General features: G+C 55.5%; 1 protein-coding gene across 1 annotated transcript; it reads left to right on the top strand.

Annotated features, from left to right (window-relative positions):
• Nucleotides 1-1,144: 1,144 nt before the first annotated feature.
• On the top strand, nt 1,145-25,090 carry LOC311203776 (receptor-type tyrosine-protein phosphatase U-like; the record flags this gene model as incomplete). The annotated part of the gene is made up of 31 exons (XM_084278534.1): nt 1,145-1,241; nt 8,102-8,284; nt 9,023-9,192; nt 9,503-9,641; nt 9,776-10,021; nt 10,155-10,397; nt 10,532-10,774; nt 11,865-12,155; nt 12,489-12,586; nt 13,123-13,315; nt 13,499-13,610; nt 13,722-13,968; nt 14,233-14,272; nt 14,772-14,877; nt 15,059-15,126; nt 15,365-15,507; nt 15,648-15,735; nt 16,321-16,391; nt 16,805-16,841; nt 17,495-17,592; nt 17,786-17,902; nt 18,988-19,145; nt 19,240-19,375; nt 20,391-20,540; nt 20,669-20,768; nt 21,304-21,383; nt 21,855-21,989; nt 22,507-22,632; nt 23,157-23,314; nt 23,550-23,685; nt 24,275-25,090. The coding sequence occupies 31 exons, from the start codon at nt 1,145-1,147 to the stop codon at nt 24,347-24,349; spliced, it is 4,284 nt and encodes a 1,427-aa protein (XP_084134660.1). The 3' UTR covers nt 24,350-25,090.
• Between the last annotated feature and the right edge of the window lie 27 nt (nt 25,091-25,117).

Raw genomic sequence — 25,117 nt, 5'->3', positions numbered from 1 at the left:
CCTTCTCTCATGTTTTACTTGGGGTCAGATTTTTGGGGTGGCTGGCAAGAATGTGGAGAGGGCCACCCCACATCAGCCTAATGCTACTGAATAAACGTGTTGTGGGGCATTCAGATTAAACAAACAGCAGACAGCAGAGCCTGACCTCAGGCTTGGGAGCACTGAGCCCTGCTGAAGAGTACAATAAAGAGGAAGGCTGTCACAAGGGGCTGCAGCCCCGCAAAGACTCCCAGAAGATTTCAGGACTTGTTCTTCTCCCAGCTGTGTGTTTTCGGTGGGACACGGGCTAAGCACACCCACCAAGTGCTGCTGGGTGGCTGAGAAAGCTGGAGCACAAATTTATCGCCCCCTGCACTGGGCCACCTCTGATGGCTGGCCCTGCTGCCATGCCTGCAGCTGCACAGGCAGGCTCATGGGCAGTCCCTTCCCGCCCCACTGTCGTGTCCTCCGTGACCCCTTCATGATCATTTCCATGCCCAGCACATGTTGGCAATACAACCTGCCACAACACGGGCTCCAGGTCCCAGAGCTCTCATCAGCTTGTTCCCAAGCATCTGCTCTCAGCCCAGCCTTGAGTACCTAGCCACTTCTGCCAAAACCTTGGTGTTCCTGCACATGGAATTACCATGCGCTGCCAGGCAATTAAGATCATCGCTGTCCTTTTCATCACTGTCCTTGTCAGGCAGTGACAAGGTGAGGGTTGTCCTGATGTAATCTCTGTTTGACTTGACCATGTGAGTATGGAAGCTACATCTTCCTGCAAAACCCCAGCCACACACCCACACAGCTCACAGGTCTTTCTAGGATGCCCAAGGCCTGTGCTGGCAGAGGAGCCAGCCCAGATGTTGTGGTTAGTAGGTGCTTCTGCCAGGAAGCCCAAAAACTGGTTGCCAGACAAGAGATCAGAGAGCAGCGAGACTGCAAAAGGGGCGTGAAGCTGCCATGGTGCACAGAGGAGAAGAATGAAAGCGGTGATGACACTGGTGGAGGTTCCCTCTCCAATGAGGAAGCCTCTTGCACTGTATGTGATTTCTCTATGTGACTGTTTCCTTTCTGTGCCTGCACCTCTTGCAATCAGATGGGTGTGCTGTGAGGCAGCTGGTGGGGCTGAGGTCTCAGCCCTGCCCTGGGAGTGTAAGTACACATGGCCCCGCGATGGATATTTCTCCTGCTCCTCACACCTCTGCCGGCAGCACTGGAGCTGCAAACACCAGATGCCTCTATCTCTGGAGAGCCCCAAGGTAAGAAGAGCTTGCTCCTCTTCCCACATGAGAAGTTTCTCCTGATGCACGGTCGCTGTGTTCTCTCTACTGCATGCAGGATGCGGTAGCTTTGTCAGAGAAGACTGGAGCTGATCAGGGCCCCAGACACTTGGGGACTGGTTAGGTAGTGTTGGGGTGAAGATCCATTTGGGGATGGAATGCAGGCAAACCTCGGTGTGCTGGAGCTGTATCATCCTCCCACGGAGTGGGCAGCACCCCTAGAAGCACAGAGTGTCTGTCTCTCTTGGCAGGGTGTGCAGATGCCATGTCCTCACCGCAGCGGAGATGGGTCCTGATACTCTGCAAAGATCTCAGGAGCCATGAGCTCAGCCCTTGTGTGTCCAGGAGACCCTGGGGGTTAGGAGTTAGGTGCTGAGATTGCTCTTTAACATGCTTCATTGGTGTTGGATGGTTAGGGCACCCCCAGGGATCTGCTGGGCTCTTCCTACGCAGGCTGCACGCTTTCATCCCAGCAGAGTCAGTAAGTGGGTGTCTGCAGGCTCCTGCAGATATCTGACATCCTCAGACTATCTGACCTCCCAGGAGGCTGGTGAATCAGTCCAGCGCAGCACTGTCTGGGGTCTGTCCAGGGGCTGTGATCTTGCACTGCTCTGGATCTGTCTGAATCAGAGTATTTCTCTAAATCAATCCACCTGGAGCTCTAAGAGCTAAAGCTGGAGCACTGCACTGGGTATCCTCCAGCCCTGAGTGGCTTTGCCTTGTCTGGATACCCCGCTGAAGCTGTCCTAACGGGGCCAGCTTGTGCAACCATGCCCACGTGCCGTGTGGCTCTCCAGCTTGTTTTCACAGTGCTCCGTAAGGCACGTGGATGCGCTGTTTGTGGTGGGATGCAGTGGGGACTTGTGGCACGCTCTGCACATCTCGGTCACCCAGCTGTCCCTGGAGGAGCCTGGGGCTGCCTGTGAGAGAGATGGTGTTGCTGAGTTTGCACCCTGATGTTTGTGAAAAGAGGAACCAGGACGAAAGCATTTGGCAACCGCACCCAGCAGTGCGGGTGGCCCTGCCTGCATCCTCAGCACTTGAGGTGATTGCATCCCAGGATCTGTGTGGAGGGCCCCACCTGATGGATCAGGTGCCTTCTCTTGCTGAGGGACAGGGCCCGTTTGGTGGAATGGGCCTCTCTGGGGCAGACGATCGCAGTGGGGCAAGGTAAAGCTGCTGGGCAGAGATGGGGAACACGGGGATAGGACACGACCCAAAAGTCCCCCTTCCCAGGGGTCCCTGAGCATTTCCCATGACCCTGGCAGATGTAGGGTACAATCAAGGCGGGGGAACAGCCCAGTGGGAACAGTGGACAAGCTGCTCCCATTCCACATCACTGTCCCCTTCCAGGCATACACAAACCACCTCCCCTCCCCAGCACTGGGGGGGCCAGAGTGGGGCTGCCCCTTTCCACGGGGCTCCTGAGCACTAAAACCATCAGGCCAATTTCCCTTGCTCACTCTGTCCTCCCCAAGCACCGAGCACCAGCAGGCCCAGTCTGGAATTCACAGGTAGGGCAATAATTTGGGGGAAATCCTGTGGGCCATCGCCAAGGAAATGAGGCCAGGTGGCAAAGCTGCATCCCGGCACTGGGCAGGAGCACTGGCAGTGCCACTGGGAGACAGGGAAAGAGCAGAGCAGCTGCAGGCAGAGGATGTGGTTAGCACAAGAGGGTGAGCCAGCACAGCACAGCTCCTCTGCTCACCACACTGAGCGGGATTCATTGTCTCCTTGTCCCATTGTCACCTTGTTGTCTCAATGTGTTCCTCTCATCTGGGTTTTCTCAGCCCACCTGGTGAAAGCCTCATCCCATTGCAGTCCCCATGTGCCTGGGAGGCAGGTGAAGAAGCTTCTAAGGGGTGTTTTCCCTGCAGAGGAAGTGTCTGTGATCCACGCTGCCCTGGGTCCCTTTCTCATCAGCCTGGCTTGACATCACCCAGGGATTAGCTGTAGCCAACAACCATCCCTAACTAGGAGCACGGCTGCAGTGCCTGGTGCGTGGGAGGGTGCTAGGTAAGGCAAGGCCAGGCTCAAACCGAAAGGCTCTGTGTTGGTGGGGCTCAAATTTCAAGCAGTGCCTAGAGAGAGGCCTCTCTCTAGGGAACACAAACGCTAGGAGACTAGGGAGGACCTCTGGGCTGGGCACCCTGGGTGCTGTGAACTCTGTGCTCCACCACATTTCGACTCCCCGTTACCAGAGTTGTTCATGTTCAGGAAGCAAGTATTTCACCTCCTGTTCTTAAAAAGTCTACCAGATGCCCTTCTGCAGAGCAGTACAAGTGAGAGCACTGCCTTTGCCCTCCTCTTCCCGCAGTGCCTTCTTCACTCAGCGGCCTGCTTCTCCGCCTGCTTCCCCCGGCACCGCTCCCAAGCAGGGCAGTGCTGAGTTCCCTCTGCCCCTGCCTCACTGCCCATCAGTTTTAAAGACCTGCTCAGCGACTGTGTTTGCTAGTGCTGAGTACAGACATGCACTAAGACCCACAGTGTCTTGGTGCATGGCTGGTAGCTTGCAACCCCGCTCTCCGCTGGTGGAAACACCGGTTACCTCTCTTAGCTCCTCTCAGCAAGCACACAGCAGCAAATGCAGCAAGACTCCAGCACGCTTTGCTGTCACCTCTGCGAGCTGCTGAGCTGCCTTGGGAAAAGAGTTGAACTTTGCCTGCTGCTCCTTAGATTTCCCCTTGTCTGTTATTCCTCATGTATGGGATAATACAGAGTAGAAAACTACATCTTTTGCTGCTAAGCAAAGGGCTTAACCCAGGAGCCTGACCTGAATTACCAGCACAGCTATTTTTCCTTCCTCCTGATCCTCCCTGACATCTGCTCTGGAGCATGCTGGGGCTTTGTTTTGCCTGCCGGACTCGTAACTCCTTTGCAACAGGGACAGGCTGTCCAGATATTTCTGTAAAATGCTTCCTATGGTCATGTATATTACACAATATCAACAAGGAGGGTATCCATTGAATGCCATCAGTTGAAGAAAACCCCAACAGTCAATCCCTGACTGTAGGAAGGCAAACAGACGATCCTTCTGTTACTGCTCCTGCCTAGGCGCTCAGCACTCGGTGTTTCATAGACACCACATGCTGCATGTTACAAAAGCTGCCTGTGTGGTCATATCTGCACTGTATTTTCCATGCAGAAATTTCACTTGTCTCAGCCTCTTTCATATAGTTGGGGGTGGAGACCCCGTGGGTGGCTGCCTGCGTACCAGGGTGCAGGGTAAAAAACAGTTTCTGATGACAGTTTCTTTACTCTCCCGGATGCTCTTAGTCCCTAAAAGGCTAGAAGCTGAGCTTTTGTTTTCCCCTTTCTCTGTGAGCTCCCTCCCTTCTCCAGCAGTGACCCATCCCCCCCATGTACAGATATAGAAGCGAGGTTCAGTTGGGTTGTACTCAGTGACGTTCTTGAAACAAAAAACAGGCATGGACCGAAAGTTTCCTTTCCTTCCCTTTCTGAGGGGAAGCAGAAACTTCTAGGCTTTGTCATCAAGCAGCCGTGAGAAGCACCACCAGGAAGGGCTCTGAGCACCTGCGGGTGCCCGAATGCGGATGGTGTCGGGGCTGCGACACCCTGCGTGTCTTCAGCTGCTCTGCAGCAGCAGGGGTGCCGGTAGGAGACGAGTCCTGGCAGGGCCGTGACAGCACAGGCACTGCTAGCAGGATGCTCTGTGTACAAAGGTACACAGGCTTTGGCAGCCTCCCGGGCTGTCCCAGAGCTGCACATCACCCCTTTGCCAGGTGAGCAAGCTCATTGTGTCGTACCTGTCAGACAATGCTAATCCCCAGCCTAATTCCTGAGGCTGGTGCGCTACCCTACAGCAGCACCCCCAAGGGCCTGGCTCCCCCGAGGATGGGGATGTGCTGTGGGCTCTGCATGCCTTTTCTGATCTCTCTCTGCCCAGCCCTCAGCATGGGACCCAGCATGGTCCATGCCCAGCCCCAGCCTAGTTGCTGCATCAGCCCCTGCCTGCCCCACACAGGGAGACATCCAGCAGGCTGAAGTGCATGGGGGAGCCTGCGACAGAGGGAAAGGAAGGGGCCAAGTGACCACTCCACAGGTCTGAGGGCTCAGAAAGGAAAAGATGAGTTGCAGAGGACAGGCATCCAGCTGGTGCTTGCACGGGGGGGGGTCTCTGGGCACAGCCTGGTACAAGGAAGGAGCAAGAGGGTTTGCCCACAGGACTGTTCACCAGGGCTGTCCTTGTGCCCGAGGGGCAGATGCGGCCACTGACACACTGCTGGCACACGTGTGGTCTTTGAGGAAGCACATTTCAGCCATCTGCCCTTGCCTGATGCTGCGCTGGAAACCACCATGGTTCAAGCAGTATCCCACCAGCCCTTCCTAGCAGGCACTGACAGGAGGACTGAGGAAGCCCTGGAGCAGAGCTGCACCTCTGCCAAGCCCTTTTCACCTGGAAAAAAGAAAATAATAAATAAAAGGGAAAAGATGCTGACATCTTTGACAAAGGATTAGGGCTGAAAAATACCCAGGTTTAAGAGAAGTGACCAGAGTCACGATGAAGGTAGCCAGCCTGGTTAGAAATGTGTGGCTGTGGTGCCAGCTCAGTCCAAGGGATCCCTTCACACCCACTTCCAGCCAGGCCACCTTACACCTGTTCATTTGTACTTCAGTGGACCACCCATAACTAAGGGAGAGATCAATCCCAATCAGTGGTAATTAGTATAATACTAAATACATCTGCATATTTCAGCATACAGAAGATGCACCTTTCCATAGAAAAACAAAATAATCATAAACTTCCAACAAAGAGTAGTTCTCCTTTGTAGTACAGCGAGTCTGCACCATATTACACCTCTAAAGCTGCCAACCTGAGATGCAGCCCTTACATACAGAGCGTTACCCCCAGACTCCATAAGGAAGCGCCAAACAAGGCCAAAAGCCTCCACCGAGGTTCTTCCACAGCTGAAGCAGCAGCAAATGTTTTGCTACGTGAAGGGGACTGAAAGTTTAGGTGAGAGGCTTAGGGAGAGCTGGGTGCAAGGCAGAGGTTTGCAGCAGCCACCCCTGCCAGCAGAGCATCGGTGTTTGTGGGGAAGGCACCGTCCCAGATATCTCCACGCCTGTGTCAGCAGGTTGCACACAAAGGAGAATTGCTCTTCCTGCCCCTGGTTTCCTGCCCAGCAGGTTGCTGTGTCCTGCTGGTGGGTTTTGCATCACTGCAGGGACTGTGACACTACCAGGAAGTTTGGAAGCCCTTAGGAAAGGAAAAGCAATGAGCCCCTTTGCACTGAAGATCAAGAGTGGGGCGGCCTGGGAAAGGCCTGCTGTGCAGCCCCTCAGCTCCTGGGGCTGTCTGCACCAGAGGGGTTTCATTCAAACAGCTGCTTGCTTGAGGTCAGGCCCCACAAACTTGTTTGAAGCAACATTTACTCACATTTCTGCTGTGACTCTAAGCTGGAATGATTCCTGTCAAAGAATAAACTTTGCAGAAGCATGACTCTGGCCTGTGAAATGCAAAGTGAAGCACAGGAAATGCCTCAAATAATTGCTGCTGGACCTTGTCCTCACCAACGACTCAAGGCTGGTGGGGAACGTGAAGCTCAAGCTACAGCCTTGGGTGCAGTGACCACACAACAGCAGAGATCCTCAGGGCAGCAAGGAAGGTGTACGGCAAACTCACTGCCCTGCACTTCAGGAGATCAGACTTTGGCCTCTTCAGGGACCTGCCTGGTGGAGTCCCATGGGACAAAGCCCTGGAGTGTAGAGAGGCCCAAGAAAGCTCGTTAACATTCAGGGATCACCTCCTCCAAGCCCAGGAGCGGTGCATCCCTAAAAAGAAGTCAGGTAAAAAAGCCAAGAGGCCTACATGGACAAAAAAATTGGTCCTGGGCAAACTCAGACAGAAAAAGGAAGCCTAAAGAGGGTAGAAGCATGGACAGGGATCTTGGGAGGAATACAGAGAAACTGTCTGAGCAGACAGGGATCTGGGTAGGAAAGCTAAAGACCTTGTAGAATTAAATCTGGACAGGAATGTCAAGGACAACAACAACAAAAAAAATTGGGTACTCAGCAGCATTTGTGGGATGAAGAGAGCTCACAGAAAGGTACATTTCTTATTACACAGAAATTGGTGTCTGATCAGAGGGTAGAGAGCTAAATTAGTGCCACGCAGAGACACAGCAGCACTCCAGAAACAAATGGAAGCCGAGTATGAAGATTGATTGCCCAATCTGCATGTTGCAAAATGCAACCAAACAAGCAGCTGCTTAAATATGTACCTGCAGACCCTGTCAGGTCCCTGTCTGCCAACTCAGATCAGGGGGGTGTTACCCCTTCTGGATGAGGATTGGAGGGATATGAAACAGGAGGCAACCAGCTCTAGGAGCCACTGGCTATTTTGGGCAAGGGATGGAGAGAAGAAACTAAGTGTAACCTGTAGAGCAAAAGCAAGCTCATGTCTAAGAGGGTTTCTAGACAGAAATAAAGTGTCCAGTGCCCAGCAGGGAGACAGGAATGCAGGTGAGTAGTGCCAGCAGAGATTCATGGGGCTCGTGCACTGCCACAGCCCCTGATTTCAGGGAAGAGAGCTCAGGAGAGAGCAGCATCCCCTGGGCTGCTGGATCTCGCTGGCTGGGATTCCTCGGCAGTGCCTGGGTGGGCTGGAGGGGCTGCAGGTCACCCTCCTGCACTGCACCTGAGGGTACCAGGAGGGTTGGTGCCCCTGGGGTCACCTCATCCTGGCAGGTGCTCATTTCTGCCATTCCCTGAAGTGAGGGTGATCAGCACCCTTCCAGATGGGACCATCTCACCCCCAAGGAGGCTGCCAGAGCCCAGTGACCTTCAGGGCTCTCCCTCATGTCCTTCACACACAGGAAGATGTGAAGCTCCCTCTGACTGGGACCCCAAGCTGCGGTTTACCCCAAACCAGAGCAGCTATGCCTTGAATGATCTGGTGGAGCTGAGCTGTGCTGGGGGGAATGTGCCATCGCTCCACCATATCAGATGCATTTCCAATGGGACCCACACCTTCTGGAACAGGAATGTCACCTGCAAGGGTAAGCACAGCCCCGTGTCAGCCTGACCCTGAGGTGCTGAGCTGGCAGCAGACAGGGCGACAGCCCAGGAATGGGGAACCTCAGTGCTTTGGCTTCCCCCCTTGTCCTGGCAGTGCTGGGGCACCTTTTGCCTCAGCACCTTGCTGCAGGCAGCTGCTGGGGGACTGTGCTCCTGGGGTGTTCAAAGACAGGAACAATGTCCTGCCACTGGGGGTTCCTGTAAGCCCTCTGCCTTCTAACAGCTCCTGGACATATGGCTGAGGTGGTGGAAGTGGAAGGACCTCTATGTCAAGGAAAAGCACAGGTGCCTGGATACACATTGAGAGAGGCATAGGCTGTTTTGGTGATGGAGCAGTAGCTCTCCTCTGTCTCCTCTCTGCCTTAACGCTCCATAGTTGGTTGTGCTGTTGCCCCACTGAGCAGCAGGAATGCCAGAGTCCCTCCTCGGTGCTTCACAACCTGCTGAAAGACAGCCCAGGCAGGAGACAAGAGACAAGGTAGTACCAGCCAGGCAAGACAGAAGTTCCAGAAGTGGCTCCTGAGCAGTACGGAAGAAAAGACCCCTCCCAAAAAAGCCTTCCTAAGGTGTCAGGTCTGACCCCTGTCATGTCCAGGGTGTCACCACCCACTCCTTTCAGTGGCTGGAGAGCTTGCAGCACATTCATGATAACTTACCATCTACCCATGACACTGTTTGTTACCTGCACCCCAGCTAACACCCACCTTCACCTCTGCCAGAAACATGCCAAAGGCCCTGGTGGGACCCAAGACTCCAGCTGGACCCAGACCAGGAGATGTACAAGAAGAACAAAAAAGTGGTGCTGAGCTGCCCTGCGGGTTTCCAGCCATCCTTCACCCAGGTCAAATGTGAGAGGGAATTCCAGAGCAACAGCAGTCGTGGGGAACCTGTACACAGAGATGTTTGGCTTGGGAAGGGGAGCAGAGGAGTATGGCATCGGATTCAGTCCAGTGTGGAGTGCATGGGTAAGGGGGGCATCAGGAGCTCTCCTGGCTGCCATGCTCTACCACATAAAAATGATTGCTCATGTGCCACTGCCTACCCCTGCCCTAACTTTTTACACACCCCCCAACTAACACCCACTTTCAGCTCTGCCAGAAACATGCCAAAGGCCCCAGTGGGACTCAAGGCTGGCACCATACCAGGAGAGGTACAAGAGGAATGAAGAAGTCACACTGAGCTGCCCTGTGGGTTTCCAGCCATCCTTCACCCATGTCAAATGTGAGAGGGAATTCCAGACCTACAACAATCGTGGGTCATCTGTATACAGAGATGTTTGGCTCGGAAAGGGGATCAGAGGTGACTGGATCCGGATTCAGTCCAGCGTGGAGTGCATGGGTAAGGGGGGCATCAGGAGTTCTCCTGGCTGCCACGCTCTACCACTAACACAGTGATTGTCCTTATGTCACCACCTACCCCTGCCCTACTTTGTTACCCACCCCACAACTAACACCCAATTTCATCTCTGCCAGAAACATGCCAGAGGCCCCAGTGGGACCCAAGACTCCAGCTGGCACCAGACCAGGAGACGTACAAGAAGAATGAGGAAGTGACGCTGAGCTGCCCTGAGGGTTTCCAGCCATCCTTCACCCACATCAAATGTGAGAGGACATTACTCAACAACAGCAGTCGTGGGGAACCTGTACACAGAGATGTTTGGCTTGGAAAGGAGAGCAGAGGAGTATGGCATCGGATTCAGTCCCGAGTGGAGTGCATGGGTAAGGGGGGCATCAGGAGCTCTCCTGGCTGCCACACTCTACCACATAAAAATGATTGCTCATGTGCCACCACCTACCCCTGCCCTAATTTGTTACCTACCCCCCAGCTAATACCCACTTTCACCTCTGCCAGAAACATGCCAGAGGCCCCAGTGGGACCCAAGACTCCAGCTGCACCCAGACCAGGAGACGTACGAGAAGAATGAGGAAGTGACGCTGAGCTGCCCTGAGGGTTTCCATCCATCCTTCACGCACGTCAAATGTCTGGGGGAAGATAAGCCCATTATCAACTGGAATCCTGTCTACACAGACCCATGGTTTGGAAGGGACAGCAGTGGTGACTGGATCCAGATTCAGTCCAGAGTGGAGTGCATTGGTAAGGGAGGCATCAGGAGCTCTCCTGATTGCCACGCTCTACCACTAACACAGTGATTGTCCTTATGCCACCACCTACCCCTGCCCTACCTTGTTACCTACCCCCCAACTAACACCCAATTTCACCTCTGCCAGAAACATGCCAGAGGCCCCAGTGGGACTCAAGACTCCAGCTGGCACCAGACCAGGAGATGTACAAGAAGAATGAGGAAGTGACGCTGAGCTGCCCTGAGGGTTTCCAGCCATCCTTCACCCACGTCAAATGTCTGGGGGAAGATAAGCCCATTATCAACTGGAATCCTGTCTACACAGACCCATGGCTGGGAAGGGATAGCAGTGGTGAATGGATCTGGATTCAGTCCAGCGTGGAGTGCATCGGTAAAGGGGGCATCAAGAGCTTTCCTGGCTGCCATGCTCTACCACATAAAAATGATAGCTCATGTGCCACCACCTACCCCTGCCCTAATTTGTTACCTACCCCCCAACTAACACCCACTTTCACCTCTGCCAGAAACATGCCAAAGGCCCCAGTGGGACCGAAGACTCCAGCTGCACCCAGACCAGGAGATGTACAAGAAGAACGAAGAAGTGACACTGAGCTGCCCTGTGGGTTTCCTGCCAGTCTTCACCCACATCAAATGTGAGAGGGAATTCCTCACCAACAACTATCATGGGGAACCTGTACACAGAGATGTGTGGCTCAGGAAGGGGATCAGAGGTGACTGGTTCCGGATTCAGTCCAGCGTGGAGTGCATCGGTAAGGGGGGCATCAGGAGCTCTCTTGGCTTCCCCGTTCTTCCCTTCCTCAGCCATAGCAAGGCAGACTGTGTGTGGACAGGAGGTTTTGGGCCCTCTGCCCATCTGGGAAACGGTAGGTGCTGCTCACCTGACAGCCCCTGAGCCTGCCCTGTGCTTGCACTGGGGCTCCAGAGGAACCTTGGTGGGGTCAGGGCTGCTGCCAGCCTCATCCCCTGAGGATGCTGGCTGAAAGGGACTGGGATCAGGGTGGGGGCAGTGGTCAGAGCGGACCATGCCAGACCAGGGCAGAGCTCCCAGCAGGAAGGCCTCCAGCATCATCACCTGGCTGACAGGTGGTGGAGGACAGCTCTGCCCTGTCTCCTCTCAGCCCGTGCAGGTATGTCAAATGCCCCATGTGTGGCCCCATATGTGGTTCTCCTCTCTGGGTCACTGCTGCACGCTGTTACTGCTGCAGCCAGGTTCTGCGCCAGGATTTGATGCCCTCTCAGGAGGCCTCAGGGTGTTGTGGACCTCTGTGTGGGAGACCACGAGTCCTTGCTCTAACCCTCCTGTGGTGCAGGCAGAGAGAGAGTTTTGGCTGGGTGAAGGCAGGAGGCCTCATCTCCAAGGTGCTCTGGATGAGCTGCTGAGCGAATGGTGGGGATGATAGTGGTTGGCTGCAGGGCTGGGAGGGGCTCAGAGTGACCCTCTTGTGATACTTCCTTCACAGAAGTCTTCCAGGTTGTCCCTGGGACCTTGGAGATTTCCAGCACCAGCATCAAACTGAACTGGACCTGTAGGCTCCCTGTTACCTGCCAGTACATGCGGGCCACTTGCCGCCTGGCAGTGCCTTCCTCCCCTCCTTGTGAGGCTGAGGAGGTGATGGGAGAGGAGATGCTGCACAGCACAGAGGGAACATTGACCTGTCCCCCTCTGCAGCCCTTCACTGATTACAGCATCACCATCTCCCTGTCCCCCAGCACTGTTCTTTTCACAGAGGTCCTCAGGACAAAGGAAACAGGTATGTCTCCACCTGCATGAAATGTAAAGATGCCCTTTGTCCGAGCACCCACTCCCTGCAGTGATGGTTCTGGGTTTGAGACTGCTCGCAGCCTGTGAGGCTCAGGGGAAGGGGCTCTGCAGGGCCCTGGAGCACAGCACTCCTCACTCTCCCCCTCACCACATCGCTGCTGCTCCTGCTGCTGCTGTGGCACATGCAGCCTTTGTGGGGAACAAGCCTGCTCGGGGGGTCCCTGTGCAGCTTGTCTCCTGGCCCCAGAGCTGCCTGGACCCTGCCCTGGGCTCAGCCCCTCCTCACTGCCCCATGTGTGACCCTGTCCTCCTGTGCTTCCAGTGCCGGACAAGCCCGAGAAGCTGCGTCTGGATCCCAGCACAGGGTCCCTCAAGTGGGAGCCGCTGCCTTCCTGCAAAGGGAAGATCATTGGATACCAGGTACAGGAGACCATGGACTCTTTGTGGTCCCCCTCACCTTGCCAGGTGCCTCCCTGCCACTAGGAGCTCTGTGCAGGCAGCAGGTGGAGAGTTAGGTAAGACTTAAGGACTTGCTGAAGGAAAGAGAAGTTCAAGGTTCCTTTTGTGGGGGATGTCACCACAGTGCCTGTGGAGTTGCAGTACCATGTCAGTGACCTGGCCTCAGGCTCATTACACGTATATACAGCTCATCAAAGGAACAGCCTCCCTCTTGCCCTCAGCTCTCCACAGAGCCTTGCTCCCTTGCTCACAGAGGCAGCCTCTCTGGCGCCTTGAGCCATGGCTCCACATTCCTCCTCTCCTCCTCGGGCCTGCTTTGAGGCCCACACAAGGGGCCACAGCTCCTGCCGGTTCCTCTCCAGGACCCCTCCACAAGTGGGGCAGGCGCAGGGAAGGGGAGGCTTGCCGGGTGCTTTGCTGTGTCTCAGTGTGCCGTGGGCAGGTCCCCAGAGGGCTGGTGGGAGCTGCCGCCATCCAGTTCTGTCCTGTGTCCCCAGCTGAACATCACAGCCAGGCGTGCACAGGACAGGGCCCTCCTGGAGATGGAGCGGCTGCGGCTGAGCAGCTCTGTCACCGAGCACCGCCTGCCTGAGCACGGCCCCAGCAGCAGCTACATGGTGACGCTGCAGGGACTCACGGCCGCCGGAGCCGGGGCTGCGTCGCTGTGGGACCCTCGGGCCAGCTGGCCGGGTAAGGCTCCCCGTGCCCCGGTCCCTCCGGGGTGGCCACGCGTGCGCCCTGGCCGAGGCAGCTCCCTGTCACCAGCCCTGCGGCCCCCCGGCCACCGCAGAGCAGCCTGCATCGCCCGGGGCTGCCCCTGCTCCCCACGCACACCCTGCGCACTGATGCTCGTGCCCCGGCTTTTCCCTCCAGACACCCCGCACCCTCTCGACATCAGCTGCCGCGGCGCCCGCGACGTCTCCCCAGCCCAGGGGACCGCTGTGCTTCCCCTGCACCCCATCGCCCAGCCCCCCGAGGCAGCGAGGTGAGTGCAGCCCTCGGCAGCTTCCCCACTGCCAGCGCTCGCCCACAGCGGTCTCCGTGCCGCTCTCCCTGCGGCCGCCTCCCCCAGCCCTCTCCCCACCCTGCCTTGCAGGGAGCACCAGCTCATCGTGGTGGCCACGCACAATGGCTCGGCGCTGGAAGGCGCCTGCTGGGGGGAGCCGCAGCCCTTCAACGCCAGCCAGCAGCCCGGCACCTACGTGGCCGCCCTGCTCAACCTCAGCGCCTCCACGGACTTTGTGCTGGGTGACGGCACCCGCGGCCGGGGCTACCACAACGCTGCCCTCCAGACAGGCTGGGACTACACGGCCCTTCTCCGCCTCGTCCGCCGCTCACAGCAGGTACCCTCTGTGGGGAGCTGCTGCTAGTCGAGGCCGAGCCCCGTGGTGGGGTCTGGGCCAGCTCCTGATGGCCAGCAGCAGTGCCACACCAGCTCTGCTGCTGGACACTGTGCCCAGAGCCTGGTGCCTTGGCAGGATAGTGACCTGAGTGTCCTCAGCCACTGCTGGGGCATTCGGTGGCTGTGGGCAGGAGGGCTTTGAGCCCCCCAGTGTGGGCTGTGGGGCAAGAGTGGCCTGAGGTCTCCCTTCCATCTCTTCCAACAGGCAGAGAAGTTCACCTGTGTCTGCTACAGCTTCTCTGTTGGTAAGTGGGCTCCTCGCTCTTTGTGCCTGCGGGGGTCCCTTTTCCCAGCCTGGCTATTTCCCATGGAGAGGAGCTGGCCTAGCGCTGGTGATGCTGGATCTTGTTGTCCTGCTTACATCTTCATGGAATTTCTCTGTATCTTGAGGCTACCTGTGGTAGATGAGCTTTGGGCAGCCTTGCTCTTCCTGTGTAGTTCTGGCACCTTTGGCAGCTGGATGCTGTTCATCATCCCTTCCATCATCACATATTGCGTCTTGGTCCTAGTGCTCCCCCAATGCGCGTGCACCTTGCCAAACACTGGTTGTGCCAGGGGAAATTTAGGGAGACAAGTATCATGGCAAGCAGAAACCTTCTTTCTTCTGCAACAGCTTAGATATGTTGTAGTGTGGTTGGAAGGGATGGTGGAGGGAAACTGATTTCCACCCCATTCTCCTGTGGGTTCTTCTGATCCTGGGTTCAGGCTATGAAGGAGCCTGAGTCAGGGTTCTGCTGGTTGCAGGGAAGGAGCCAGAGCCTCGGATGGGGAGGATTCCCATGGTTATGACAGTAACACTGGTTGTTGCAGTCCTGGCACTGGGGATTTTGCTGCTCCTCATTCTCTTCTGGTCAGTATGTACCCCACCTCTCCTGCTCTCAGTGAGGCACACAGCACCTCGCAGTGCCAGGGAGCGTCCAAGCAGACCCTGACATTAGGCGAGGTTGGAAGCAGAGCTGTTACATGGGCAACAGCCTCTCTTCTGTTTCTTCCTTTTCCTGGCCTGTGTTTCCTGACTTGCTGTTTTTCAGGAGAAAATACAACCGTTCAAAAACCTCGGAGAACAACAGCACTATTCCCCTGCGGAGGTGTCGAGGAGGTGCAGTATAAGCACAAGCCCTGCATGCTGGTTGGGCTGCCTGTTAAAAGCACAGGCAGGGTACTTAAAGAGCTGACAGGGGAAAAGAGATACCTCCCAGGAGAAAGGGACCTGCATGGGGAGGAACAAACTAGGGTTTGATGGGGTCCTGACCACTGCAGTCCCTGCTCAGTCCCATCTGCAGCGCTCCAGGGCTACACATCAGGGGTATGCTAAACTCCTGGTCTTGTGTCCATAGGTGTAAGCAAGCTGAACACACAAATTCCAGTGGAGGAACTGCTGGAGACTCTGAAGAGGTTTAAGAGGGCAGAAATAGAGGCAGAGCAGACAGAGGATGAATCAGTTGACAGACACAGTGCTGGGCGTCTAGGAGAATATCAGGTCTGGTTTAGCTTTGTTTTCCCACCTGGCTGCACTTTCCACCCTACTCTCACCCCTTCCTTGGGTGGGTGATGCAGTTGGCCCTGACCAGCCCCAGCAGTCCTGTTAATGCAGTTTGTGCTTGTCTTCTTCCTCTGCAGCAATTGTCTTCCACTCTCTTGCATCCCTGTGATGCTGGGAAGGAGCTGTGTAATCAGAGCAAGAACCGCTACAAGAGCGTCATTCCATGTAAGCAGAACTCCCACCAGTTGGCACAGGCCCTTGGAGGTGGTTGTGCTGGGCTCTTGTAGGTGCCCCTCCAGCTATTCTTGAGCTCCTCAGCTCACCTGTGGCCACTGAAACCCAGAGGGTTTTTCCAGAATAATCATGTTGGCCCCACTGCCTTATATCCAGCTGGAGATTTGTTCTTCAGGGCTCCCTGCGAACTCGTGCACCACTGTATTCCTCTTCCTACTGTTAGTCATTGCTGAACGCTGCCATTTCCCACCCAGAGGTAGCTGTTTGTGGAATAGCAGAGGGAGTGACCTAATTTCTGTCAAAACCTAAGGCTCCTCTGGGACCCATATGTTATGGACACTTAGATATTGCATTAGCAGTCTTCTCCAAAATATGTGGCATTTCCTGCTCTGCCATATCACCTTTCATCTCATTAAATGTTCTTTATCTATCAACATGTCCTGAAGCCTGGAGTGCTGCTGGAGGGAGGGCAGACAGTCCTAAACTTTCCTAAAATTACATTCCCCTCCTTAAACTGCCTCTTCGTTGCTGCCCCAAAGAGACAGTCCACTGACTCCCACCTCCTTTCTCTTTCAGACGATCACTGCCGTGTTGTGCTGCAGCCCTCTGACACGGGGAATGACTACATTAATGCCAGCTATGTGGATGTAGGTAGTGAGGCAATGCTGCCCTGGCTGGGGTGGAGAGGTGCCTGGCTGTGCTGGGTGAGGACAGTCCACCTCACATGGGTGGCCCCAGGGTCTGGCGTTCACTGCCCTGAAGTGCTGGCAAATCTTGGAATGTCTCTTTCACTGCGTCCTCTCTGAGCTGACCAGAGTATTGTGGGTCTGTGTGCAGTTCTCACCCCTAACAAAAGGGGACCTGTGTAGGGGACAGGCATTGAGGTGCAGGCCCTGGGTACCCACTCTTGTGCTGGCCAGGAGTAGTGCTTTTGGACACATACACACACTGAGGACTCTGGGCTCTGGTGTCTGTGTGCCTGTGGGGGTGGGTCCTTTATTTCATTCCCTGTCAAATGTTTAACCTGTGTGATCAGAGATGTTTCAACCTCTCCCCACAGAGCTACCGGAGTCCACGCTTCTTCATTGCAGCTCAAGGTGGGTGCTCCCAGGCCTCATGCTCTGAGTACTCTGGGGAGTGGAGAGCTGACAGCAGCCTAGGAGCTATTAATGGGTCAACCCAAAGCCCTGTACCTCCTGGGCCTCTACCCTGCACAGTGGTTTCAGCTGCGGGAGGGCATGGAATCCACATTTTGGCAGTGGCCAGCTTGAGCTGGTGGTCCCTGCACTGCCTGGGCTGAGGTCTGACACCTCTGCACTCAGTGGGCTTGGAGGAAGGCTTCTTCCATCCATGCACTACTGAGATGGGCTAGTCTGCACTGAGCAGCATGGGGTGAGGAGGCCTCAGGCCCCCTGCAAAGCTGCAGAAATGTGCTTCAAGAAATAGAACCCGAAGTGAGGGATAGCTCACGGTCATCTGAGAGTCTGGATGGAGAAGACCCTGAACCAGGAGTGTTTCCCTGGGCTCATCTGCCCTTCCACTTCCTTGTCTCAATTTCTAACGTGGGTGCTGGAGCTAAGGTGCCCACACCCTCTGCCAGGTGTTGCTGTGCCCAGGCTGTGCAGTGTTAGTCCCCAGGCAGAAGGAAGCCCAGGGCTGCTCGTAGTCTGGGATGGTCTGAGATGTGCCTGGGAGCAGCTACACCCCCACAGCTTGGACACTGGCACAGGGCTTTCCTCTTCTTCCCAAGGCCCCTTGCCTGGGACAGTGCTGGATTTCTGGCAGATGGTCTGGCAGGAGAAGATCTCGGTCATTGTGATGCTGACAAGCTTGGTGGAGCAGAACAAGGTAGAGAAACCATCTCAGCCTGTGCTCAGCTTGGGCCTCCTGAGAGTCCAGGCTTCCTTGCCTGCTCTGGTTTGCTTTGCTCCCAGTGCAGGTGCCCATGAGGGTGGGCAGAAAGCAGCTCCACAGCACTGCGGGCTCGCTTTGCTCCCCTCATGGGTTTGCCTGTGCTCAGTGGCCTCACTGCTGTTGACAGACCAAATGCCAGCAGTATTGGCCAGAACAGGAGCAGGTCTATGGGGACTTCACCGTGACACTAAACAACACCAAGACCACCACGGGCCTTGTCACACGCATCTTCTGCCTGCAGAAGGTAAGCTTGCTGTGTGGCTGAGAAGGGGGTGTAGGATCTTTTTTGGGTTTCAGCAGCTGGTGGGGTTTATCAGCCAAGAGACACAGTGGGGAGCCCTGCCTGGGCTCCAGCACTAGCAGGTCAGTGTTGATACCACTGGATGCCATGCCAGGGCATCAGCCTCAGGTTTCTGTGCCAGGTAGAGGCAACTGGCCAGCTGCACTGGTCATCCTGACTGGATCTGGATAGATGCATGTGGGTAGATAATGCATCCTTGAGCACTTGGATGACATAATCAGAGAAGTTGTAAAAGCAATTAAAGGATGTAAAATGGCATCTCTGTACATCCAGGATGATGGGACATGTGCCTGCCTGTCACCTGGGCTAGTCTGCAGAGGGTCCACACTGAAGCTCTGTTGTCAAGTGACAGCTCCTAAACCTGAACAGATAGTTTATGGTTTAAGATAACTTAGAAAATTACATTTCTCAAGATGGGTGCTTCTGCTGAAGTGGCATCTCAGATAATACGGAGAAACTGAAGGACCTTCAAGGAGGGGGAAACAGGCACATATACAGAAATTGCAGTTATGCAGTTCCCCGAGCAGAGTCAGGCTGAAAGGCAAAGCTCCAAGAGCACCTGATGGTGGGATGTAGCAGCACTCTTCAGACCAAGTGAATATGATCTTTAGGGAAAATGACATGATGGGCTGGTAATAAAAGTGCCCACATTCACATTGGTGCCTACCAACCTCAGGAAATACCCTATCTGGGGAAACCAGGGCTTTTCAATGACTACAGACACACTGTGGTTTTAATTCTTTTCCCCTCCGGGGCACAAGCTGCACTTTCTGCTCTGATTTCTTTGCTGGCAGCATGGGGAAGCAGAGAACAAAGTGAATTGCACATCCTTGTGCTGGGTGAATTTGCCCTTTGCTGCCTGACGAGCTACAGCGGAGCAGTGATTTTGGGGGATGCTGGGGGGGAACACTGTGTGCTGCTGCTCGCTGAAGCAGTTTTCTCCACTGCTCCTTACTCGTTGGCATGCAGTTACTTCATCCAAGTTCCCAGGCTGGTTCAAGCTCCCAGCTGTGCCTCCCTCTTTGCAGGCAGGTTGTGTTCTCCCAAGAGTGGTGGAGCAGTTTCACTACCTGCTATGGCCGGACCACGGGGTCCCGAGAAACCCCACACAGCTCCTCTACTTGGTGGAGCTGGTGAACAAGAGGGGGTTGGAAGCACCTGCTGGACCTGTGCTGGTGCACTGCAGGTACCAGGGCTGGGAGTGCTGGGGTGCTGGGGCAAGGCTGGCCTGGGCAGTGCTGACCCGACCCCCCCCCCCCCCCCATTTTCTGTTACCTCAGTGCAGGGATCGGGCGGACAGGTACCTTCATCGCCCTGGACTTCCTCCTGAAGATGGGGAAGGTGGAGGGGAAGGTGGATGTGTTTCACTGTGTGCAGAGGCTGCGGGAGCAGCGAGTCAGCATGGTGCAGACCAAGGTGAGGAGTGCTACCTGCTCCTTGCACACTCCCAGGCTGCTTCACACCCTTCCCAGTGATGGGGAGTGCAAAGCCACGCTGTCCACACCATTCATGATCTAACCACAGGGACTGGAGCTTCCAGGTGATGAAGGCTGAAGGATCTTGTTTTCAGTGCTGTGTCCAAACCTGTTTGGGATCCATGTTGCCATGAGACCCTCTGAAGTACAAGCAGCTTTCATATGTATCAATCATCCTGGTTCAGAAAGGCCCTTGTAGGCAAGGAGCATGCATCAGGGGCCATATGTCATAGAATCATAGAATGGTTTGAGTGGGAAAGGACCTCAAAGACCATCAAGTTCCAACCCCCTGCCAGCCCCCCTCCCACACCTCTCACTAGACCAGGCAGCTCAAGGCCCCATCCAAACTGGCCTTGAACACCTCCAGGGAGGGGGCAGCCACCACCTTCCTGGGAAACCTGTTCCAGGGCCTCACCATGCTCATAGTGAAGAATTTTTTCCTAATATCCAACCTAAATCTACCCCCTTCCAGTTTAAAACCATTCCCCTTAGTCCTATCATGACATGCCTTTCTAAAAAAGGCATGTAGGGCATGTTGTGATAGGACAGGCTTTTAGCATGCATCTTCTGGACTGCAGTGTCCTGGCTGAGGGACCACGTGCTCAGTACTGGGGCCTTTGGAGGAAGGGGTTGGACAGGACCATCAGGCTGCTTGTACGAGGACTAACTAGTGCACCAGTTTTCTGGGTGTCCTTCCCCAGAGCAGGAGTCTGGTTTGAGAGGGAGCATTCAGTCACAGGAAGATGGTCTTGCCTGGGTTGTTGCAGTTGTTGGCTGTTTCTCAGAGCAGAGCTTCCTGCACTAGGAGGTGTCTGGTGTCAGACACAGCAGGAAGGTGAAGGATGCACTTGGCTTATTGCTGGCATGGGTTGATAGCCGTGAGTTGGTGGTCTGGAGGCTCAGGGCTCCTCATGGAGCAGCTCTAGACTGTCCAGCTGACCTGTATCCTTATGCAGGAGCAATACACCTTCTTGTATGAGGTGCTGCTTGAAGGCTTGCTCTGTGGCAGCACCGGGGTCCCAGTGGAGAGCATCACCAGCCACATCCGCGGCCTTCGAGAAGCTGAGACCTCAAGGCACAACAGTGTCCTTGAGGAGGAGTTCAAGGTACCACCAGGATCTTGTGCACTGGGTCTGGTGCTGTGGGGGCTGGTCTGTGGGGTGGACATGGGGAAGCAGTTCTCTTGGATGGCTGAAGAAGGGGAAGAGCTGACAGGCAGGAATCATCCCTACAGGCCCTGCAGAAGTTTACAGAGTTGTTCCAGCTCCTGCCGTGCAGGGAAGCAGAGAAACCCAGCAACCAGCCCAAGAACCGCAAGCCAGGCATCCTGCCAGGTACTGCTGGCAGGTCTGGGCAGCTCCTTGCTCTGTGACCTGAGAGCAGCGTGGGGGGACAATGCTGCCCTGCTCCTTCCCTCCCCAGCACCGTGCTGTGGCAGCTTCTGGCAGGGTCCAGTCAGCATTTTCTGGTTGGCAATATATATAGGTTAGGCTGGTCCCTCCCTGGGAGCCAGGCCCCATTCCTGCTTCCACCTGGGCTTCTTGGAGGCATGTGTTCATGGGGTACACCTAGGATAAACATGTCCTTGGGGCCAGTCTTTCCCACAGGAGGAGCCCAGATGAGGTATCAGGGAGCAATGAGGAGGGTGGACCTGCTGTGCCTCTGACCATGGGGTTTTGGACGTGGTCAGGCAGCCCTGAGCTGTCACAGCCATGGGGCTGGTGGAGCCAGCGCCTGCCCATGCTGCTGGGAACCACGCTGACCGCATCGCTTGCAGGGGGAGCCCCCACCGCTTGCAGGGAGAGCCCCGCGGCTCTGTGCGGGGAAGGGGTGTCTCACCATGTCTTCCTCTGCCCCCTGCCTGTGCAGCCGATTGCTGTCGACCCATCCTGATGTCCTCGCTGAACGCAGACGGCTCACCAGGTTACATCAACGCTGTGTTTGCCCACGTAAGGCTTCGGTCCGAGCGCGGGGTGGAAGAGCAGCAGAGGACACCCCCGTGCACCACCCCTTAAGGCAGGGGTACAGCGCACCACCCTGGTTTGGGGTGTCCCAGCCCTGGGGCTTCCTCACAGCGGCCGCTTCCCAGAGGCTGGGCGCTGCTGCCAGGAGGTGGCCCCCGCGAACAGCCTGAGCCCTGCGTGGGCGGCAGCTCAGCTGGATGCAGCACAGCCCCTGGCTTCTGCCTGCTGGGACCAGAGCGACGGGCTGCGAGGGCAGCGGGGTGCAAGCATGGTCCAAACTGAGCTGGGGCACCCTGCGTCTCCCTGGGCTCTGCCCGGGGCTCGCAGAGCCACGTCTTTGGGGAGACAGGGAACTGCTCACAGCGTCGGAGGGATTCTCGGGGCGGGGGATCCGGGGTGGTTGGGGGTGTGGATTGTGTGACCTTTCCCTCCCCCATGCCCCGGTGTGTTTTGCAGACATACACCCAGGAGGACAGACTCATCATCACCCAGCTGCCTTTCTCCATCACGCTGGTGGATTTCTGGGCTCTGGTCTGGGATTACACCTGCACATCGGTGGTTGTTCTGAACCAGCTCCAGGAGCTGGACATGGTCAGCAGCCCACGGGCAGCCCTCCCCTCTCTCAGATCCCCTCAGATCCCCGTGGAGCCAGCCAGGGTGCTTTCTGCCTTTGCCTCCACACAGCTCTTCCCACGCAAGACTTGCTTGCTGCAGGAGCTCACTGCAAGCCTGTGGGCTCCATCCATGTGATGTGGTTCTGCCCCAGCCCACAGCTGAGCACTATGCAGCCACTCTCTCATGGGGTGGGTGAACCACGACACCATGAGAGCCCCAAGGACAGTCCCAGCACCATGGCTGTGCAGCAGTGGGGTGTCCCCAGCCTCACAGCAAGGTTTGGCTTACCCCTGCACAGATATCCTCTCTGTAGAAGTGCCATTTTTCTGGCTGCAGCACAACAGCCTGGTCTCCAGGAAAGAGAGGTGGAGCATCCACATGCACGCTGTGGTTTATGGGCAAGGGAGGTGTGAGCACATCTATGCAAGGTGCTGAGCTCTGCCATGCATGCAGGTTGGAGCTGGGTGTGATCATGCACATGTCTCTCCTCCAGACGTATGTGGAGTTCTGGCCCACCCAGGGTGAAGCTGACTACGGCCGTTTCCATGTCCACCTGGTCTCAGAGGAGTGTGGAGCTGGCTTCTCAGCCTGGACACTTGTCCTCTCCAACAGGCAGCAGGTGAGGTCTTTGCACAGAGGTGGTACAATCCTGCAAGAACTGCCTTTACAAGATCTGGAAGGGCTGGCCAGGCTCCAGCTTCAGCAGGCTTTGATTTAGGGTCAACATCACAGCTAGGGGTGTCAGAGACCCTGGAAGGGTGCTGGCCAGAGCAGGGCTTTTTGCCTTGGGAGGGAGGTTAGTTCCAAGAGAGCAAAGCTGCAGACAGAGGTACAAGGTAAAGGTACATTTGGGTACCTTTCTAACTTGGAGGGCAGCAGCCACGGACAGAGTTTGTGATTGTTGATGGTGGTTTGTGGGTGATGACAGCTCTTACAGCTAGCTGGGCACTGCACTGGCATCAGTTTGAGCTTCACCTCTAATCTCATGCTCTGTCTGCTGGTCTCAGAGCAAGCAATGTAGAAGGGCAAAGTCTGGGACTGGGCCTTCTCCCTTATGGAGACACTCCCGTGTGTCCCTCCCTTCTCTCTATGAAGCCAGTGAGCTTCTTCCTTGCCCAACCCAGTGTCTTTCTTCCCCACTAGCCCAAGAAGTCTGCACTGGAAGTCCAGTTCTGGCAACTGCAGGACTGGCCCATGCAGCAGCGTCTTCCCCCACACCCAGACACCATCATCAGCCTCCTAGGGAAGGTGGAGACACACCATCGGCAGAACCAAGACGGACATATCCTCATTGCCTGCTGGTGAGTTATGACTTTCAGAGGAGCAGCCATGGCACAAAGCTGGCTCAGCACAAGCTGCATCACTGAACCTGGGTCACAGCTCCATCATGGGTGGAGACATGGACATGAATCCAGCTTTTTTCAGGGAGCACAGCTTCCCTGTTGAGGCTGGCTGTGTGCAGGATCTGTGGACAAGATCATCCTGAGATCCCTGAGATCCCCAAGTGAGTGACTCTTCCCTTGCTCTCCTTCGCAGGGATGGTGCCAGTCGGAGCGGGATCTTCTGTGCTGCTAGTTTCCTTTGTGAGCAGATCCAAAGCGAGGGGCTCGTGGATGTATCCCAGGCTGTCAGGATGCTGAAGAGGCGGCGGAGACAGCTGATTAAAGATGTGGTAGGTGTTGACTTCAGTCAAAGCTGGGATGACGCCACCAGAGTAAGAGCCATAGCCTGGGCTGTCCCAGCAACTGCCCTAGTGCCGCTGTGCCCAGATCATCCTGGAGCCATCAGAGCCAGATGAGACCTCTGACAACCCTGTTTGCTGTTGGGCTGCACCCATTCACTCAGGGGCTGGGCCTTCAGAATTAGATGGGTACCAGAGCATCCTGTGGACTGAGCTGCCCATTTCTGGTCCACTGCTCAGTGGACACACCAACTGGTGTCCTGCAGCCACGTCACCCTTGCGATCTGGGTGCTAGAGGCCACTATAGGTTGAGCACCTCAGAGGGGACTGAGCAGCAAATGCTTCATGCCATGGATGCTGTCTCTCCTGCTGAGACCAGTTGGCTCCAGCATTGGGGCAGCCCAGCCCTCAGCTACTGGAGCACATGCCTATGGTTCCTCAATGGGGGAAGGTGGGCTTCAAAATGAGAGGAGGAGGGTGAGTTGTACCTGTGCCTGACTTGCTCAGGAATAAGTTGGCCACCAAGGCTGGCTTTCCACTGCAGCTGTGGGTGTTCTCACATGCATCCTTCTGTCCACAGGAGCAGTATGGACTCTGCTATGAACTAGCCCTCAGTTACCTGAATTCATTTGAAACCTACGGGAATTTCAAGTAGAGATGTGGCCACAGCTCATCCCTGGCCAGGACTCCGACCCTCTTGACAGCCCTCCATCAATAACAGTGGGAACCAGAGGAGACAAGAATCACATGCACAGCCCCAAGATCCTTTACTCCCCTGAAAAGCCACTGCTAGGGTCCTCTGTGGTTGGAGAGCACAGGATGGACTGTCTCCAAACTGTGGTCAGGCTTTGAAGCAGAACCTGTCTTTTGTCCAGAGTGCACAGGAAATTATCTGGATTCACAGCCTGAATATACAGACCTGAGAAGAAGTACCAGCACTTGACCTGTCTGTGCCAGGGATGAAGAGAACCAGCTGTCCCATCCAGGGCCCCTTGTCCCTTCAAACAGCCCCAGGGAAAGTGTGGTAGCTTTACCCAAATTGTGTTTTGCCCAGGGATTTCAGATGCAAGCAGCTCTGGTAACACACAGATGGTTTTAATTGTTGCCAAGCAATCAAGAAGTGTTCAGCTTCTCACACTGCCCTGCTAACAAGAAGGTGGGGTTTGCCCAAGCAACTGAGAGGGGACAGCTTACCCAAACTGGCCAAAGAGGTATTTCATGCCATATGATATCATTCTGTATATAACCAGGGCTTGGCCAGGAGGTAGCACAACTTGGGAGCTAGCTGAGCATCAGCTCTGGGTGGTGAGAAACCGTGCTGTGCATCACTTGCTTTGTATATTATTTTATCATTATTCTCTTCCTTTTCTGACCTATTAAACTGCCTTTATCTCAACCCATGAATTCTACCTTTTTTTTTCAA

Source organism: Gallinula chloropus (genome assembly GCF_964237585.1).
Source record: "Gallinula chloropus genome assembly, chromosome: Z".
Classification (NCBI taxonomy): Eukaryota; Metazoa; Chordata; class Aves; order Gruiformes; family Rallidae; genus Gallinula; species Gallinula chloropus.
This window is presented reverse-complemented; position numbering and strand designations above follow the sequence as displayed.